Here is a 20808-nt window from a genome sequence, read left to right on the forward strand (position 1 = left end):
CTGTTTCAAAAAATGAGAACCTATTGTTTTAATCATTCATTTGACATATTGCTTTTTCTTTCTTCTGTGGGATTTCAAGGTGGTTGTAAACCCTCACGCTGTGTATTCTTTCATTTCCTCCCACGTTAAAGAGCTGATTCAGTCTATGGCTGCAGTTAATGTGTATTGCTCGGACTGCTGAAGGCATTGTACAAAGGTAACACAGATCAATTAACGAATGGTGAACATTTTTAAGTAGCCAATATATCAGTTTGATCAGTGACTGTGGCATTCAATTTGATTTCGTTTGGGTAGATTTCAGGTGCTACATATGAGACAAACAGCAGCGTGGTAGAAGATAGTTATTATTTGTGTTTTAAATAAATCTAATTTTTGAAGATTGAGTACTTGTGTTTGTGTGGAGAATGGTGATGAGTTCACCTACATTATTTATTTCACTCATCATGTGAAACAGCAGGAATTAGTTACAGATAAAGCATTTTACATGGAATGTGCATGTAGAAAAACCCATCTGTTTGAACATTCATGCTGAATTTTTAATACCCCTGACTGAGTCATGTTGAAATGTGACAATGACCATAATGAAGAAATAATCAGGTATCAGCAATGACTTATTCTCCTGCTTATTATTTCTAAAGAAGAAAATAATTTTTATTTCCTTAAAAGAAGAGAAAAAATAAAACCTGTTCTGCCAGGCATGCACTGCAGCCGTCTTCAGTTCCTGCTTGTCTCGAGGACCAGTTACCTTAAGTTTTCTCTTCAGCATTGAAATGCATGTTCTTGGGCCATTCCTTTTGGCCTCCACACTTTGCTCTTGCCATCACTTGGATGCAAGTGAATTTTGTCTTATCTGTTCACAATACCTTTTTTCCAGAATTCTGCAGGGTCTTTTAGGTACTTCTTAGTAAATTGAAACCAGGCCATTCTGTTTTTGCAGCTATTGGTTTGAATCTTGCATTGTGGCCTCTGTGGTTCTGTTCATGAAGTCTTCTGCCTCCTGAAGAGTGTTTCTGATCTGTCTGAGGGGTGTTTGGGGGTTTTCCTGGGCCTTCCAGGCCCTTTGCGATTATTGAACCCACTAGTGCTCTTTTTCTTCTTAATGATGCTCCAAACAGTTGATTTTGGTAAGCCGAAGGCTGGGCCAATGTCTCTGTTTTTTTCTTATTTCTCAGTGTCAGCTTTCATGACATTGCTTGTGTGCAGTAGGTTGTTTTGCTCACAAATGTATAACAATGTTTTCTTTCTTTTTAAAGTTTTGCTCTGCTGGAAACCTCACAATGGTAGCTGTCAGAGAGCATTCAGACCTCCGGAGCTTGATTGTACAAGGTTCATAAAATTACTCAATTCCTTTCCTTATTATACTGCGTGGCAAATTACAAGAGTGCATATCATAGTTCATTGACCAGTCAAGTCGAATTGTGTACAGTTTTGGTTTCATTCAAGCAAATATTACAGTGTGGCACCTGGGCCATTGCATGTGTGACCATGTGCATAAAAAAGTTAATTGCTTTATAAATGACATTAAAATTCAACATCATATTGGGAACTGAGTAGCGTAAAATAACTTGTGTGTTTGCCAGATTAGTTCAATATGCGACAATGCAATGTCCGCCTCCATCATTTTGATTCTGTTATAACCCAGAATGTAAACCTTGGGCCGTTTACCGCATTTGTATTTAACAGTGCCTTAAGATTGCGCATAGAATGGCAAAAATGGGTTGTAATATTCTCCCAAGCCTCGGGAGCAGTATGTCATTAATCCAATGTAATAGATTTAGGGGAGGGCAGCCGGGGTTATTCCCCCGCTGCGTTGATGCCTCATCCTCCTCGTTTCCCGCCTTCTGTGGGCGGACAGGTTTTCCCCGCTGCGTGGTTCGGAAGGAGGTCACATGTAATCTGAGGTTGTTTACAGCACAGGTGTTCCGATGCTCTGCAGATCTGTAATTTACCATGATTGGGCTTACATCAGCCTATACTTAACCAACCCAAGTTTACTCACCTTCCACCCTGTTTTCCAGCCAAAACATAGTTGTCATTAGAAATGTTTTTTTCTCAGTATATGAATATACATGCCCCTCCACTGTGTTTTAATCCATAAAGTGCTTTGGACCATGTTATTTTTGTTTTCTTTTTGATTACTGCTGCTTTAGGCATCTAAACCAAGGTCAGCAGAATCTTATCAAATCCAACAAACCCTGCTAGGAGAGAAAATGGCTAATTTAATAGGTTTGAAATGTGATATGTGGATTTGTAACAATTATCCCCCTGTAGAGTCTTAAGCTCATATTACTTTCCTGTCAAGAGCTTGTTTTAATTTGATCATATTTATGAGCAATACATAAACAGCCCTGGTCTGTACGCTAACCTGCAATATGCTTGGACAGAGATGAAATAGCAATATAATGAATTTGTGAAAAATGAGCCTGTGTTATGAAGTGGGCTGCATTAACAGGATTTGAAAGTGTTTTCTTCTCTTCATGATTATTCATTTTCAAACAAATGCATAGAACGGGTCCATTTACTGCAATGGTACACTTTAGTGAAATAAAACTATCATCGCTTTGGGGAATCTGACTCTGTGTTCCTCACATTTTGCCCAAAGTTATACCATTTATTTTTTTTATCATTCCTAATCATACATTAAATATTATAATTCTGCATTAACTTGTGAATTACATTTCATACATTGATGCATAGGGGTCAATATTCTTTGTAAAAAGAGTGATTCCCTCAATAAATATACTTTATAAAATGTTTTGTTTTTCTATCCTGGATGCTGTGTTCTACAGTGACTGTAAATCCAAAACAGCAATAGTTAATCAAACAGCCTGTTTGTAAACAGTATCCCTCTTCACACAAACTGTTACTTACAAATAATATTGCTGAGTAAACACAACAGTGTCTTCAGTTGATTGTTTCTATATGCTGTATCTGTTTTATGAAAGCAATATGGCACTCAAGGCCATGCTGTATCGTGAATGCAGTCATGGCTCCAGGGGTTTCTGGCACTCCACTTTGCGTTGTGCCTTACAACAGCCCTGTAGCTGTGACTGTATTCACGATACAGCATGGCCTCCTGTGTCATAGTGCTTAAGTAGAAGTAATATGATGCCTAAAGATAGAAAATGTGGATCACTGAATGAAAAGGGGAAACATGCTGGTATGCTTACAAAGAGGAACATGAAAGGTAGATACCGTTTGTGTCACACCATACAGGAGTCTTGCGCATTGTGTTTCAGTGCCTCTCTTATTCTTGACATTTTGGTCATAACTGAATGTCTCTTTCTGGATCCAGGTTTCTGAGCCATCATCAGATGTGCTATTATGACATAACATAAGAAGCCTGGATGATTGAAGGGGCTCAGTTTGTATTTGTTGAAGTATGGTGATGCTGTTGCCGGGCAATGGTTTTAGCAGAATTACCTCCTGTGGCCATATTTAGAGTTATATCAGAAAGAAGCAAATAATTATGCCGCATGGGGAAAGCTGTAACTGTTGGGCCAGGAATGGTATCTTTCAGTTGTGTGTGTGTGAAAAGAGAAAATTAAAATTAAAATATCATTGTATTAACATGCAAAGCCAAATGATTATAGTGTTAAATAAATAGTGTGATCTCAAAATACTTGTTCATTTCTTATTTTCCCTTGTTAAGAGAATGTACCATGAGCCACAAAGTGCCTTCTAGCTGTTGATACCTGTTGTTGGCCTGTATTAGATGGTGATATCAGTAGAACACTCTTCCTCTGCATCATGCTAATTGTTGCTCACTGTTCAGCAATATACATTTCAGCTTCATTGCCTTGTGCACACAAAATGCCCATAGAAATACTGAGAATGTACATGTTTAACTGAAGTTGACCTGGATCTCATATCAGCTGCCCGATGTCTAGCAAAATATGGGCACTGCCAAATGGCCCATCCTGTCAAAGCACTTTCTTTCAGGAGTAGATCCGCTATGAAAAAAATACAGAGCGTAGCTCATGCTGCTTATTGTATAACCGCTGCAAACACTGACTGTATCAAATTAACAACTGATTCACAGTATTGATGTGAATCAGTTGATGCAAATCAAGGAGCCATGTACAGCCATGGCCAAATAGTGAGCATGGTTCACAAGTACGATAATACATCATGATTTTAGCTGTGAATCATGTTATAGCCAATCAGATAAGCCTGCATAAAGTTTTTTTTATGTGAGGGTTGTTTACTAGGTTTCATCTTATCTGCTACTAATGTACCTTTGATGCTGTTCCTCATCTCAGCTATCTGAGTGATTTTTCCCCGCTCATATACAGGTATTGGTGTCCAGTTATCTCCAAATATATGAAGGAAAAGGCTGCTTTTTATACACTGATTTTAAGTTGAGCATGTGCTGATTTAATATAATTAATTGCAAACTGCCTGGCATTTTACAAGGGATTCATTTTAATATGGCTCACACATATTGGTACACAAAATAGCAAAAAGACCTATTGACCCAAAGATGAATGATCAACAAATGGACCTTTTCAGTATTTCTTGGAAAAACCCAATTCATAGACTTGGAGAATTTCAAATGAAGATTTTTTTATTAAATTAACATAGCTCTTGGAGTTGCATAAATATTTATTTCTGTACTATTAAATAGTTTTTCAGAGGGGTGGTTCAGTCTCATCTTAGTCATCAAGCATTACTAGTATTACATTAATAATTTCTCTTTGTTCCTCTTTCTTGCACACTTAACATGCTAGTGGTGTCTTCCACTTGCAACTATTGCAGCTGCCATGGTTACTGGCAACTTAACACATTGCATGGCTTTTAAATAGACTGTGCCAGTTGACTGCCAGGTTTCTGGTCATTTTAGAAACCCATGCTTATTGCAAATGATCATTTGTGATCATGGTCACATCCTATATTGCGCTTCATTTGCATAAGAATGAGTCATTCTGTCAGTGACATTTATGTACATTGCACAAGTTAAATATGTCTGACCCAGACAGCGCACAGTTGCCGTTTCCCTAACAGTGCAGGTGTGTGTGCTTTTCACCCATTGTATTATTTTGTGGTATCTGCGACTGTTTAACGAACACAGCAGCATTACGTTCATTTCTTGATTCCCCCCCCCTCCGTGCTGTAACATGGCCGGTGGTTCTGTATCAAATTCTGACCGTGCCATTCCAGATTGGCCTGCAGCTTTGTGTAGTGCAGCACTTCATTAGCAGCTAACCCCATCAAAGGAGTATGCAATCCCAGTTTGTTGGTTTGTACTTTTTTTCCGAATAGGACTTTATGTACAATACATACTCAGAGACACAACATGAACCATTTGGAAGGTAATTCAGCTTTCTGTTGAATACATCAAAAATGTAAAATTTTCTAACTCTTCAATAGAGGTGCTATTTGTAAATTAAAATGGTTGAGTGTACCCAATCTTGAAATCCCCATTCTCGGGAAAAGAATATTGCTACCGTGTGAAAAGGCCAGTCGCACAAGATAGTACACCATTAACTACATGGAAATTAAGACTTTCAATTGATTTCAATTGAATGTCATATATTGTTCATTTTATTACAACCAAAAGGCATTCAAATTTTAAATCCAAAAGGTGACAATAACCCAGTGGTGTGGACCTATCACTCCAAATAGCCTTGTGCTGTGGTGTGGTGTCAGAGGTAATAAAACCTTCCAGGATATGAGACACCATAACACCCTAGATTTGTGTGCCTAGATAAGGGCTTCAGCCTGTATTTTAATTGCCTAATGAATTCCCTTGGATGTTTGTGGAGGAGGAGAGAGGGGAAAGAGGCATAAGTTGATGATTTTATCAAACACAGCCTTCCCAGTATAAGAGGAAATAAAGGCAGTCTACCTGCTGGCTAACACAATTCTGTGGCAGAATCACAGATCGCTACAGATACTTTTATTTGGTGCCAACATTAATGGCTGTGGCAACATATTTTAACTTTGGTCGCAGACGGTCAGTGTGAATTGCTGTCAACGCACCATCAATCACAAGGCTGACTTAAAGGAGCAATTTATCACCCTATAGCTAATTAAAAATATGGGAACATTAAATTTGTTTGCTAGCCAGTTAACATTAGTATCAGCCAACATGCCTAATGTTTGATGTCTTCTCATAGTGGATTAACCAGTAGCCAGCCAGTTAACTTGGCAACGAGGCTTGTCTCATGTAGCTAAAATTATTATAACCTAGGCTAATTAACATTAGGTGTTGAAGTTAGCTTGCTAAAGTTGAAGTGTTGTAGTTTTGTGTTGACTGAGATGGCTCTGGGAATTTTTTGAAGATGTCTATTTCTGTTGATCAAGGAGAGAGCCTTCCTGTCATAGTGATTTGAGGTATGTGGTGAAAATCACCATATAACTGTTCATTCATTCAGTTATTAGGGGTGAAAACAGCGAAGCTGCTGGAATCCTATTGCTTTTGTGTTGTTTTTTATTTGTTTATTTTATTGTTTATTTGTTTGTTTGTTTTTTTTATATCCAGATAATACATGTATATCTCCCAGACAGATTGGTGAAAACTCTTGAAACTTTGTGGGCATAATGGGGATATGAACTTCTTTGTAGGCATGTGAAATTGCAATCTATTAGAATACGGTAGCTATTGACCCAGTGGTGGTGCACGTTCAAATATTTCCAACTTTGAAAAGTCATAATTTTTGAACCATTTGACCTAGACTGTTATGAGTGTTATGATTCTCTCCCTCCCCTGCTGTCTTTTCCATTTATTTCTGTGTTGAAGGTGATTTGGGGGATGGTGGCTAGTGGAGAGGAATGTAATTACCCTAATTTGAGCACCTGGTGGCTCGGGTTTATAAGCCCTTCCCCTGTGTTCCTTTTTTCTTTATCATTTCCTTTCCCATCACCATAGCAGGACAAACATGTTTTTGGTATTCTGTTTCATTTGTTTGCACGTATACAATCTACAGAAGCACCTTACACACCTCGTTCCTACGCACCGTACACATAGCCCTCTAAACATGTGCCTTCTTTTACTGTGTCATTTTTTGTTTACCTGCTTATTTAATAAATACTAGCTTCTTTGCTACAACCTTGCATTTCCCATGTCTCCCTACTTATGTTGAGAATTGAACGAGCATTCTTAACATGAGGGAGTCTATACAAACTGGAGATAATAACATTCCTATGTATACAATGCCTTTAGCATGCATGTACTCTAACTGTGAAACAGACAACAGTGATAATTCCACTGGAGAACTGCTAATTAAACAATAGACATTATATCGTTTTCGATTTCATGTTTTTTGGACTGAAAATGACAGTGGAATTTGTTCGTTGGATCCTTGCCGTGGAAAAAAGATACCAGATTTACTGTGATTCATATCATCTGTGGATTTACAAAATGCATAGAAGGTGAGGACCCCCCAAGCTTGTTTTGCCACCCCTCATGTTACAACATAAGAAACCATTGTCAAGAAGATAAAACATTGGCCTCATAAAATAGTTTAGAGAGAGAACCTTGAGTTTCAACACTTTCAAATGGTATATCGTGTGACCAGATTTATAGAAGATTTCCCCGTTTAAAAAAAAAAAAAACGGAATTAATGCAAATGAATCCACTCCGTGCAACTTAAGGGGTCAATGGTATGATCCAGTGGTGTAACCTTGTTTAGCTATCATTAACAACTTGTGTAGGCGCAGGCTTTGTTCCCCACCTCTCTTAAAGGGCTGATTCTGACACTATGGAGATGCCTTGTTTGAAGAACACCTTTTTAGCCATAATTAGTACGGTCATTAGTTTTCCAAAGTCGTTTTCTCACCTACATTTCAGTCACCTATTAGCATGAGGTTAGTGGAGCCTTCTTGCCCATTCGACCATAATGCCATTACACCTCTCCGGTCATTGATGTTGAGAAGTCAAGTGGCACTTAACAGTGATCGACGGCAATGCTCTCATACTGTAAAATGTTGCATTACAAGTGGTTTTTAGAACCAGAAACATGCAGTAGCACATTCGAGCAGAAAACATTGTCATATCACTTGCACAAAAAATTATGAATAAAAGTCTATTCATACTAATTAAATGGTTTGCAGTAGGGGTAATGTTAATAATGAAAATGTAATTTTTATACCTTGTGACTGAATTTAATGATCTTGTTTTAAAAAGTGTCCTCGGTCATTACTTGAAAATGCTTGTAAAGTTGTCCGTACAAAGAGCCACATCTTTACGCATCAACAGAGTTGGTTAAAATGAATATATATAGCCAAGTGCCATCCTTGGAGGATTTCCCCACAATTGAGAAATGCATGTTTAGAGAGAAATGCATATAATTTTGGGTTGTCTAGTTTTGCATTGGTCAAATCTTGGATGACATCTGTCCGCCACACAAAGGTTTCTTGCGCCCTTCTAACCAATGATTTCTCTTTGTCGTTGGTCGCCAATAGTATGATTAGTGCTAATTGTGTGAATGTTTGTAATGCACATGTAAATACTACCTGTGGGTCGTGTGACTTAGAAAAAAAAGTGACCCTCCACAGCTGCATGGCCATTCATTTGCAAACAGTGTTGAATATACTTTGGTGTCAGTTCTCCATTCATACACATGCAGAGCACATTCCTCTTTTTAATCTACCAGAAATGTGCTCTGCCACTTTGAGACATTTAAGTGAGTTTTCTTAAATTAATTCTAATGCAGGATTAAGTGCTTTTTAAATTAATTCTAATGCAGAATTCTCGTTTGCTCCACATTAATTTAGTAAGCGTAGTTTTGTTCAGCAGATGCGTTCCGTGGTGAAAGATTTTTCTCAGTATTACAGTATTATTGGTGAACTTGGTCAAATAGATACGCCTGGAGCCTAGAATAGCAACAGAAGACAATAGTCATGTCCGTATACCACAGCTTAATGGAAGCATATTTTGTTTCAGACGCATATCAACCTGTGAAATCTCTGTCATCTTTATGTCCTTGTGTAACATGATCTGCTGGAACTAGAGAGGGTCTATGGTGCAACCAGATCAAAGAGCAAATCTGATCTCCACTTGCTTATTGACCACTCGATACAGCAATCTAGAATTCCATTAAACGTTTCCCATGCAGTTTAGTGTGTGTGGTTATTTTTATCAAGGTGAACGTGTACTTAAAAAAAAAAAAAACAAATTTAAATTGCAAAGCCACAAAATATCACTGGCTCTCCTTTGTCAGTACAAGAAGAAAACACATTTGATTTAGTTGAAAGTTGTTTCAGCCCCTATTGTCATGACTTGTATGAATCACCCATATTGTCCATCAGGTCTGGATAGGTTGAAATTTTCCTGAGAGCTAGGAAATGTTTTGGTTTGTTTTTTGAAGTTTTTGAATGCGTTGTGTGGAACATTGCAAGTTACAACATGTCTGATGTTGTGTGATTAAGAAGCATTGCGAATGACAATAAAACACAGCACACAAAAGTATGAAATCAGTAAAAGAAAATCTGAGATGTTACAGTTTGAATGTCTTGGAAAGATGGCTATAGAGACCAGTGAAATGGAAGAGGTGGAGGGAGGCTGACCGAGAGGTATTACAGCCAAAGCCTATTGAGTCAACCTTATATCTTTTGGGTTTTTTTTTTTTTTTGGAGTCAGAAGAGAAGGTCTAGCGGAGATACATACAAACAAGTAAATATTACTGCTAATAGTGCTCAGCATATTTGTACTGGGGGTAAACGGCTGTTAGTATAGGGGCATTATTTTCATACACTGGGCTCTGTTAGCATGGTGGCTTGTAGCGGCCTGCTTTGTTAGAATTCATAATATTTACAATGAAATTGACTTTCTTTCAAGAGGTTTGCAGCACTCTCTAATGTGGGTATTTCACACACTGTAGTGTAAACCTTTGTTGGTGGTTCAGTCAGGTGTTATGTTTGTTGTTTGGTTTACCATAAAAACTATTAATTCAAATTAACTGTGTTGATATGTGCTAGATTAATGTAACATTTCCCTTGGAATGATCAATGATAGTAACATTTGTTAATAGATTACATACTGTTCAGTTTTTTTTTTTTTAATCTTAAAATGTCATAAGGGGCAAATGTATATGCTTTATAATGAACAAAAATAATTTAATTCATTTTTGGAGAGGTTTTGGGGCCCCTTACTCCCATTTGAAAATGATGCAAAAGTGAGTTTCATAAGTAAAAACTATTGATTTATAGTTAAATATATGATTGTCATGATTTACAGCAATGCACAGTTGCCTCATAATGTTTTGATTCATATATATTTAGTAGTTCTGCAAATCAGCCTCAGATATTTTCACACTTGTGGTCACGTATAGTTTTTTTTTTTTTTTTTTTGCATTTTCGACAAGATAACTGCACTTGTGTCTCTATGAATATAAAGTAATAGTATTGTAAACGATAGAAGTGTCTTGCTTCATATAAGGCATTTTGTAAGTCTCTGTGACGCTCGGAACTGGAGTTATAACACCCCCTAAATGAGAAAAGATTGGCCAGATTTGGCGTCTGCATGAAGGGGTTGATTAAGTAGGGATGGTTTTTGTGTAGAATTAACCAGAGTAGTTGGCACACTGTTGTGGACATGCCCAAAGATGAGCAAACATTCAGATTCTTTCAATTCCCCTGTAGGTAGTCTAAATGTAGCCCAAACATTTAGCATTTCCTTACATCGATATGTCTGCTGCGCTTCAGGGAGAGTTTATTTAGATTATGGTCCATGGCCCCCCACCCAGGTGAGCAGGTGCAGTGTCAGACTGTCACAGATGCTCGGGTCCCTATCCAGCTGCCACCGTATCGACAGAGAGGAGAAATCCCTGCACCCTCTGCTCCTCTCTACTTAGCCCAGCTGCAAGGACGCAGGTGCAAGCTGTTTGTGGACTGGGGCGCACAGCTCCTATTTTGACTTTGTGTTTTTTTTTTTTCCTTGTTGATGTTGATATTTCTTCTTCTGTTTAAGGTGTGGTGCAGGGTGAGTGGTCAGCAAACCAATATCGTGACTGCTTGGTGTAAAATGCACTACTTTCAGAGAAAAGTGTGGGTGTTGAGGCGGCAACCCTCCCGAGTTTGTGTTTTCCGTCGATCCGAGGACATCCATCTATCTGAGAACATTAATCATAGCGCCAAGCAGCAGAGTGAAACTCGACAGCAGCACAGGAAGGGAAATGGGCCCGGCTCCTGGGTGACATTTAGAGAAACTGGCCTGTCCGTCATCCTGCCTCCTATTTCTTGGAGAAAGGACGTACCAACGTTAGTGCACTGGCTCGTGGAACGGAATACCACAACGATGTTTGGGGTGGGGAGAAAGAATCTCTTTCAAAGTTACAGACGTTCAAAATGCATACAGCTTTCCACCACTTGTACAGCATTTCCAAATAAAAACTTCTAGTGTTCATTTAAGAAATAGTGTGGTGAATCCTTTGGCTAGAAACCTACCAAACCAAAACGTGTAACCCATGAACCATTGTCCTATAGGATCAGACTCATCTCCAAACACACACACACACATATATATATAATATATAAGGGGGAAACAGTTTCAGTTTTTTGCAGCAAACTGTTTTTGTTTTTTGGCAAGTACTTAATTTCAAATTACTGATGGTAACACAAACTCATTACCAATTGTGGTCAAGAAACTAACTGTTTGGGATACATTCTTACCTACAAAAATGGCTCTGAGAAACAGTAACAGAAGAAAGGGCACTGATAAAAGTTTTAAGAGTACTAAACTTCTTAAATCACAGTGTCTCCATAATTGGTGCCAGTACTGTAGCTAATTGATTACATGTAATATGCTTGTCTTCGACAACTGTTCATTTTGTCAAGTCATCAATCTAGCCAAAAATATTTCCCAGAGCATTGTATTATTGCAAAGCCCCTTGTGATTTTCTTTTTAAAATGTACTGAATGCACACTAAAATTCAATTGGTTCCTCCAGTTTTTCCAAGTACTGATATTATTTTCTAATCATTGTGAGATGTCCTCATCCCTATTTTGCTGTACGCTAGGCTTAGGCAGATACGAGAGTGCAATCAAAATCAAAGCTGAAATGCTTGTTATGCTGTAAGGGTAGCGGATAATCAAAGCAACGGGAAAGCTAATGCTGCTCTTTTACAGTTTTTTTTTTTCTTCTCCTTTTCCACTGTGCACTGGCGATGTTTGTAATCTGGGCATCATAATTCCATTTCTCCTGACATTTCATAAATGGGCCTCTCGGAGAGAATTCGCTCTCTGTGTCCTCTTGACAGAGGAAGGGGGGGGGGGGGGTGAAGGGAATGATGCTGTGGACCAGACTACTCAGGAACCTGGGTATCGCCCGCAGCACGTATATTCCGCAGAGGAGTCGCGGAGTGAAAAATGAGATGCTAATAAAAGATCTGGCAGGAGCCCTTAATGCACCCGTCTGTGCATTAGGTGTACACAAGGGCTTTGGGTTCTCTGCATTATCTTCCGGATGGCAGCAAAGTATGAAGAATAACAAACCACAGGCAGCCCACGTGTCTCTCAGTTTCCCCTGAAAGCCTTGTTGCATACAGCCTGTTGGTGCTTGTTTACCTTCTAAAGCAATGAGTGTGAACTGTGTGTTTTCAGTGTATAAAGTGTCTTGAATTAGTGAGATAAAATCATTCTGCTTTTTCTGAAATGTTCACAAATTAAAGCAATTTAATAGGTCATAATTGGGGATGTTAAAAATGTGCGAAAGTATTCAACAGATTAACTTTATTTACAACTGTGCTATGTACAATTCAATATTAACTAGCAACACTTTTGAGATGTGTGCAATAAGAATTCTAGTACCTGAAGCTTTGTGGCACATTCACACTGCAAGGAATGATGTTATCCTTGAAGTAGTCAAATTCCCCCACAAACACCAAAACAACCAGACGGGGCAATGATAACATGGTGACATTCAGGCGCAGGTTTTAACCCTGGCCTGGATTCAGTGAACATTTGCCCTGGATTTGCTAACAATTAAAAGCAGGAATAATTATATATTGTTATTTATTGCCAAGTAAATCAACTTTCACTACACACTTGGTGACAGCCCTGTGACATTATGCGATTCTCTCCTGTGTCTTTTGTGTCGTTCCTCATCTAGCCATGGTGAATGGGTTGGACTTGGGTGTTCGTCTTGAACTGCTATTAACTTATTAACTTAGAATAGTGCTTCTTGACTGATGTTATCTATAGGATTAGGAATATAATCAAAAGTGTTTAAAACTAATTCTGACCATGTTTGTTTCTTAAGTTAATAACAATGGACTTATCCGATAAGGAGTACCTTGACTTGACAAGGTTGAGAGTTATTTCGGGGAATGGAGGTTTGGATTAAGCAGTTAATGTTACCAACAACATGCACATATCCACACAAAAACAATCCAGAGAAACAAGCCCCTACTGTCCAAAACGGCTAATATACCAGGTTTGTTCACCTTGAGAATCTGCTGTTCTGATAATATATAAAAAATTATCCCAGACAGAAGCTACAGCATGACCCTATGCATGCATGCTTGTATCTGATTTATCACAATCTAGACTGAACAGACCTTTTTTTCTAAAAAAGCATGCAGTTACATCTTATTTACAGTAAGTGTTTCAAATTTATTTAGTCGTTGATGTTGCTGAAAAAAAATATATCATGTGGAAGTAGGCCAATGTAAATCACTGCAATATAGACATGCAGCCTTTTACCATTAACCTCTCCACTTACCTCTACAAGATATGAAATATGATAAATATTCAATTTCATAGGGTCAAAAATATAAAGACAGGCTCCAGAGAGTTGATCATTTCTGTGTTGCATGTGTATATCAGCAACAAGAATGACATAGCAAGCACCATTAAAGACAGGTGCTGAATCCCACAGCTACCAGTAAAGTTTCTGAATCATCTGAGCTGCAATCTGACCACAGTCAGTCAGGATCAATCAGGCTATATTCTGTGGCCACTAAAAAAAGTGGGCTTCCAAGCAGACCCATTTGTTGTAGCTGAGGGGTTACTTATTGTGTTTATGCTTCTTGTCCCTTGTCTCTTGCAAGAGTGAATGATGTGACAGCCCCCACTCAGGCACATACACAGCCACAAAGTACTTTCAAAGCACACGTAATGTTTTGTTTGCCCCCGCCATCATTTATAAATACATCCATTGATAGTTCAGTTTGAGATATTAGAGTGATTTTCCATTTACTACCATCTGTGAGGCTTAAATAAAAGGACAGACAGCGCACTGTTGCATGGAAGTGACAAACAGCTCAAGGTCGTGATTAGTACTGTCAACTCTGATATTCTTCTTATTCATAACCAGAATAAATAGTGTTCAGATTTTTTTTTTCTTTTTTCCTTTTTTTCCCCTAATGATTTCTTTCACCTTCACAGTATAAATGATCTAATCAGCGCACTCATTCAGGAATTTACCCAGTGAGACTGGCTGTGGATATAGCATCTACCATTGTCCTTCTCTCCTTGCTTTGTGGCATAACTGGCTAACTAAGTCAAAAGATTGCTGAAATAGTTACTGAGGATTAAGGATGTTTTGTACCATAAGAACAAGTTCTATTGAGCTGAGACTCAGGGATTGATAGTCATTCAGGGAACATGTTCTTGTGTTGGCACATATACCTCTCGGGTCCTTCATAGCTCATTGTAATTGCGGATCGGAATTGAGAATTTATGATTTGGTGAAAAATTGCTTGAAAGCTCATACTCTGGTGTGAATTCAAATTGCAAGTATGTGCTTTTTGTATGTGAATGTCTTATTATGCAATAGACCGCCTTTTAACAGTTTTGTTTCTAATTTCCAGCTGAGCATGTTAATGGTTTACTGTTTGGTCTTTGTATTGGCCTTCAAATACATTTATTTATTTATTTATTTATGTATTTATTCATTTACTTATGTATTAATACAGGGTCCCAATCTCTGAAACCCAGAATGCTCAGAGTAACCATATTTGGCAGGTGGGCTGCTATGACCCCTCACTGCTCAGCGAAGATATCACACATGCATTGACCAAATGGTGACGGTGTAACAGATTTATTTACTGTACATTTTGGCCCATAACTTATAACTTATCATACCTAGTCCAGTTTGTGGCAAACGTCATCTGAGAAGTTCAGATCTACAGCTTTGCCATTGGGACTTCATTTTCCGCCATTTTATTTTATATGCAGAACCATTTTTTCCTGAATGGCATTTATCGAACACACTTATCCAGAGTGACTTACATTATATATAGCATTTACACCCATTTGTACAGCTGGATGTGTACTGAAGAAATGCAGGTGAAGGACCTTGCTCAAGGGTACCACAGCAGTGTCCTACCTGGGAATCAAACTTGTGACATTCAGGTTACAAGACCAGTTCCTTACCCATTATCCTACACTGCCACCCAGTTATTGGTCCTGTTTGTGTCAAAGTTGTTGCACATGAATCATTAGAAAACTATTAGCAAATGAATTTAAAAAAAAAAAAATTGTGGAAAACGACATAATTGGCCAGAATTCTATGGGAGTTAGTTCGGTCATCGTGATGCATGGTACATACACTACATTGCCTAATATTTGTGGACACCTGACATCCAAGATCTCATCCAAAATGTATGTGCATTAATATGGAGTTGGTCCACCCTTTGCTGCTGTAACAACCTCCACTCTTCCAAGAAGGCTTTATACTAGATGTTGGAGCATTGCTGCAGGGATTTGCTTCCATTCAGCCAGAAGAACATTAGTGAAGCTGGGCACTGATTGGGCAATTGGCTTTCCAATTGATCCCAAAGGTGTTGGGTGGGGTTGAGGTCAGGGCTCTGTGCAGGCCAGCCAAGTTCTTCTACACCATTCTCGACAAAACTATTTCAGTATAGACCTTGCTGTGTGCCCAGATAACTTGTCGTGCTGAGAAAAGGGTCATCATCTAGATTTTTTTTTTAATTCCCATTTGCTTGTTAAAGCTACAGTACTGAAATTCCCAACAGGCATGACTCAACACTGAATAATTTCATCATACCATGACAGGTCAGAAAGGGTAAAAAATGAGTATAAAATCTTAACACTTTTACCTAGAGAGCTGCAATTTCCAGGGAATGTCAGCTAAAATGACACTAGTATCTACCACGGATTCTGAAGTCGACCCACTCTGTTTATAGCAATATTTGACTGTGATCACACAGTGTTGTCTCAAAGATTTATGATGTTTGGACTCTCAAGATGATATCTTGAAAGCCATTTTTAAATTGACTGATGAAAGGCCCTAATAAAGATATAATATTTTTCTGAGGCTGTCGGTATACTGTAGCTTGGACTGTCATGACACTCCACCCCATACGACCCCCTCCACCTTCCAACCCACTAAACTAGGTGGTGGCCTAGTCAGGATCAGGATCAGGTCTTCTAAACATTATTATTATTATTATTATTATTATTATTATTATTATTATTATTATTATTATCATCATTATTATTTTTATTATTATGTGTCTGTATGCAATTACAAGATGCAGTGGTGCAGTGGCATACTGTAACACAATATGGAAGCCTAGCTGTCTGATATACATACAATTTATTCTCTCTCTGTCTCTTTCTCTCTCAGAACAAGAAGAGTGTGTTAATTGCACAGATGAGTGTCGAGTGCTAGGGCACTCTGACAGGTGCTGGATGCCACAGTTTGCAGCGGGAAATCAGGCAGAAGGCACAGACTATCGCACCAACGTGTTTGTGCCGGCAGGAATGGAGGCAGTGATGGAGACCGAGGCTTATGAGACGGTAAGCTCCAACGGCAAAAAGACATTCTGCACCTTCGGGAAGGACAGACGGGACCACACCATCCTGGTGGCCAATGTCAAACCTTACCTGAAAGCCAAGCGTGCCCTGAGTCCCTTGCTGCAGGAGGTCCCCTCGCCATCCTGCAGCCCCGCCAAAACGTGCATGGCCTCGTGCACCCCCGGGAACGGGCCGACAGAGTGCTGCGAGGTCGACCCAGGAAGTAGCCATTACGGGCAACCCGATGGACAGTATCTATCGCCTAGTAAACAGCTGAGGGAGCCCCCCTACCTGAGCCCCGACCATGAGCACTCCGGTGAGGTGGGCCCCGGCATGCTGGAGCCATTAGAGCACGGTGGCCGCCATTTCCGCCCGGAGGGTGCAGATGCTGATCGCGTGGTCAGAGATATCGACAAGCTTTTACAGGACTGCAGAGGAAGTGAAGCCACACCTGTCAGGAAGTAAATATAGATATATACATACACACACACACACGCACACACACACACACCTGTGCCAGGTATCAAAAACCTAACAAAAAAGGACAAAGCTTTGTTTTGGACTTGGGGGGCGTTATCAAAAATGTCAAAGCCTGCCTTCTGATGTTGGTATCCTTGACAGAACTGTAAAAAAAAAATAAAAAAAAATGCTGCCTCTGGCTTCTTGTAAGCATCAAGTGCCCACCAGCTCAACTGTCTCACTACGCTCTGTTCTTCACCTAGGCCCCCCATTAATGTGGAGGGTGTGGGAACAGCAATGAATATGAAAGGAACGGTGATTCATTATGACAATCGGAGTACTAATGCAAGCGGTGGCATTCCCGGCCTATTATGTCTGACTGAAAGAAGATAGACATATACCTTCTTTTTTTTTCTTTCTAATTTTGCGATATAGATGTTTGAAGTGCAACAAAAAAAAAGAGTTAACTAAAAAAGATGTTTTCTTAGTTAATCTGGGGGAGAAGGAGGAGGAAGAGGACAAGGTAAAGATGTGAAATGTGAAACGTAATTGTTCTTCACCTGCCATTCATAGTTATGTGTGAAAACTGTTGTTCCCTTCTATTTATCTAATGCATAAAACATTCCAGTTGGGTGAAGCAGTCAAACACAGCTTTTTCATTGTGTAAGTCTCATTCTTCATCTTCTCCCCATCTCGTAGTGATATCCACTTGTTCAACCATATCCAATGGCAATCACAATCCTGTATGTTAGGGACATTTCTCATCTACTATGAACATATATATGTAAATATAAAATGTTCAGGTATGAACAAAATTATTTATACATTTTGTAAAAAAAAAAAAATTATATATATAAACTGAAAACGGTATTCAAATGCTGAAGTGCAGTTAGTAGTGAAATAGTTAATTTATAAACTGCTCCAAAATTAAATGAAAAAAGAAATGTCCCTTTGCATTATCACTAAACACTCCATTCAATGTGCAAGTGTATTGACTTTAATGTGTTTACATCAAATTACATATTTGTATTGACTTACTGCAATTTCTGTGCATATGAGCCAAATTGTTAAGTGTACAAAAGCTATATTGTGTATTTTATCAAATTACTATATAGTTGTGTTGCAATATACATGGGCATATATTGTATTTGGCAACTGTTGCCTTAGTCGCTGTCAAACTCTATGAGTTTATTTTTTTTTTCCCTTCTGCCCCTCATCCTGCGGGATTGGGTAGCAATGCTTCAGAGCAGAGTCTCGCTTAATGTTTGGTCAAAACGACTTCAGGCCTCTATTCAGTTTGACCACAATTCACAATTGTCCTTTATTCTTGGGGTCACAAATTTAAGCAAGTGTAACATTTTTGTTGTTGTTGTTTGTTGTATTTTTTATTTATTTTTTGTACACTACCTTTTTGATTTCAGCCACTTGCGATGTGTGTACTATATATCAAGAAAAGTAATGTTAGAACTTCCTTGAATGTGTTGCTCATACTTTAAGGACAATGTGCGTTGCCTTAGATTGAATAGTAGCCTTTTGATATATAAACTGTTCAAAGCTTAATGAGCCAGTTAATGAAAAAGCAACAACCATGTGTGATCATAGGAGTACATTTACAAAGCTGATGTATTGTTCCAAGGCAGCTAAATTTGTAATCAATTTATTTTTAAAGAAAAAAAAAGGACCTGGCATTTATACAACACAGCTGTTTCCCTGTTAAACATGCAACTGCCTTACTTGCGCTGAAGTAAAATATTATTGTGATGTAGTGCTCTTGACAAATGTGAAGCAATGAGAGGCTAACAGGGGAATGTGTTTATTGTAAATAAGGACCAAAAAGGTTCTTTTGAGCAGTTTATGTATTTTCTGTATGTACTGCATTGTTGTGTTCATCAGAATAGCCCTTCACTTAAAGATGTATCTTAAATTAAAATTCCATTTTTTTTGTATATTTTCTGTCAGGCACAGATGTAGCAGAAGAATCAGAATTTCAGCTGTATTCCGTTTACATACTTTGATAACCCGGTGAGCTCAAGTTAGCCTTCTCTAAGTGTAATATTAATTATGTTTTGTGTTGTTTTTGTTTCCTTTGCATCAGGAAAAACAGTGACACAACAGCCACATGTGTGGAGATCCGTGTAAGGGAACATGATTTTATATTGGTTAGCATCCATTAATTAAATTTGAACAAGATGATGCTGCGCCATCCTGCATCATTTGAGATCTGGCTTCATCTTGTCCATCTCATACAGTAAGGGAACATGACAAGGCTGGGAGATCTAAAATAAATGAGACCTCTATTCCGTGCTTATTTGGCTTGAAGTAGAGGAGTCAAAGATAGATCTTAAACAATGGAGATAAGGATACTGAGAGCATGAAGATGTGCCACATTTTATCTCCATTTTGCTAACCTTTTCCCCTTTTCCTGAATTTTTTGGTGAAACAGATTTATCAGTACACTGCCAGAGATAGGCTTTGGTAAAATCCTGCTTTTGTGTATATTTCTAATTGAGATTTACATAAATCTATGGCTGACATATCTGACATGCTTGACATGTTCCTAAGAATGGTGCAACAACAACAACAACAAATCAAGAAACTGAATACAGTGCTTTTTTTTAAATCTCCAGCTACTCAAAGGCCACCTGAATCCAACAATTACTTATTTTCCCATCGTTGGCCAACCATTACACAGCAAGAACACTATTTAAAAAACACACTGTCTCAAAACACAAATAGTATGATAGCACCATAGCGGCAACCAATCTCAGAGATTAATAATTTTCTCTAGCTTTCGACTTGTTTGTGTGTGTTTGTGTGCATTTGTGTGTGTATTATGTATGTATGTGAGTGTATGTATGTATGTATGTATGTGTGTGTGTGTGTTTGTGAATTCTAAAAACATGCTAAATTGACTTCCCTGAAACTTTGAGCTTTTTTCTTTACTTTTTTTTTTGGTACAATTCATTGTTGGCTATGGTCCTGTATTAAAATGTCTTTCCTTGAATTACTTTACAACATAAAAGTACAAGTTTAAATTTATTTTCTGAGACTGCATTCATTATCTTTGAATTGCATTACCTTAATATTAGGAAGACTTAACTGGGAAGACTTCATTTAACTAATAGGTTAAAATGGGAGTTTGGTGTGCTGATTTGAAATTAAGTTTTATTTGAGGTCCTGAGTCTATCAGCCCCCAATGGTTAATAGGACTGCTACCAGGGATTCTGCCCCCATCACCCCATTAAACATCCATGCTAAGCTGGGCAAGTGCTAAAAAGAAAAGACATTGTATGGATTATCTCAATTGCTAATGTCTAATGGCTGTGTTCAATGTGATCTATCTGGAAAAAAAATGAAGACTATGAATTAAAAAAAATGACCAGTATTTTTTTGTCTGTTCTGTTTTTTTTTTGTTTTTTGTTTTTTTTTCAGGTTAGTATGACTTTTTATTAATGACCAATGAAATTACACACAGTGCTCTTATGTATGCAGCTCATGGACCAGGAAAAAAATTATCTTATGTGGCCCATATTTTCTGATTCTCTTATTGCCAAAAATTTCACCTCATACAAAAAAAAAACCTTTACACTTTTCCCCAGTTTTTAAATTAATTCATTTGAATGAACAAAACAAGAGTGCTTGACA

The 20808-nt window shown here is 38.3% G+C and overlaps 1 protein-coding gene across 2 annotated transcripts in view; it reads left to right on the forward strand.

Moving 5' to 3' along the window:
* LOC118222349 (protocadherin-17-like) overlaps window positions 1–20548 on the forward strand; it is a 68781-nt gene extending 48233 nt beyond the window's left edge. For both annotated transcript variants that reach the window (XM_035407868.1, XM_035407869.1), the window contains exon 5: window positions 16535–20548. In XM_035407868.1, coding sequence (XP_035263759.1) covers window positions 16535–17169 — 635 coding nt within the window. In that variant the 3' untranslated portion in view covers window positions 17170–20548. The remainder of the gene's footprint in view (window positions 1–16534) is intronic.
* Window positions 20549–20808: the final 260 nt, after the last annotated feature.

The sequence above is a fragment of the Anguilla anguilla genome, chromosome 3 (assembly GCF_013347855.1).
Source record: "Anguilla anguilla isolate fAngAng1 chromosome 3, fAngAng1.pri, whole genome shotgun sequence".
In the NCBI taxonomy this organism is placed as follows: Eukaryota; Metazoa; Chordata; class Actinopteri; order Anguilliformes; family Anguillidae; genus Anguilla; species Anguilla anguilla.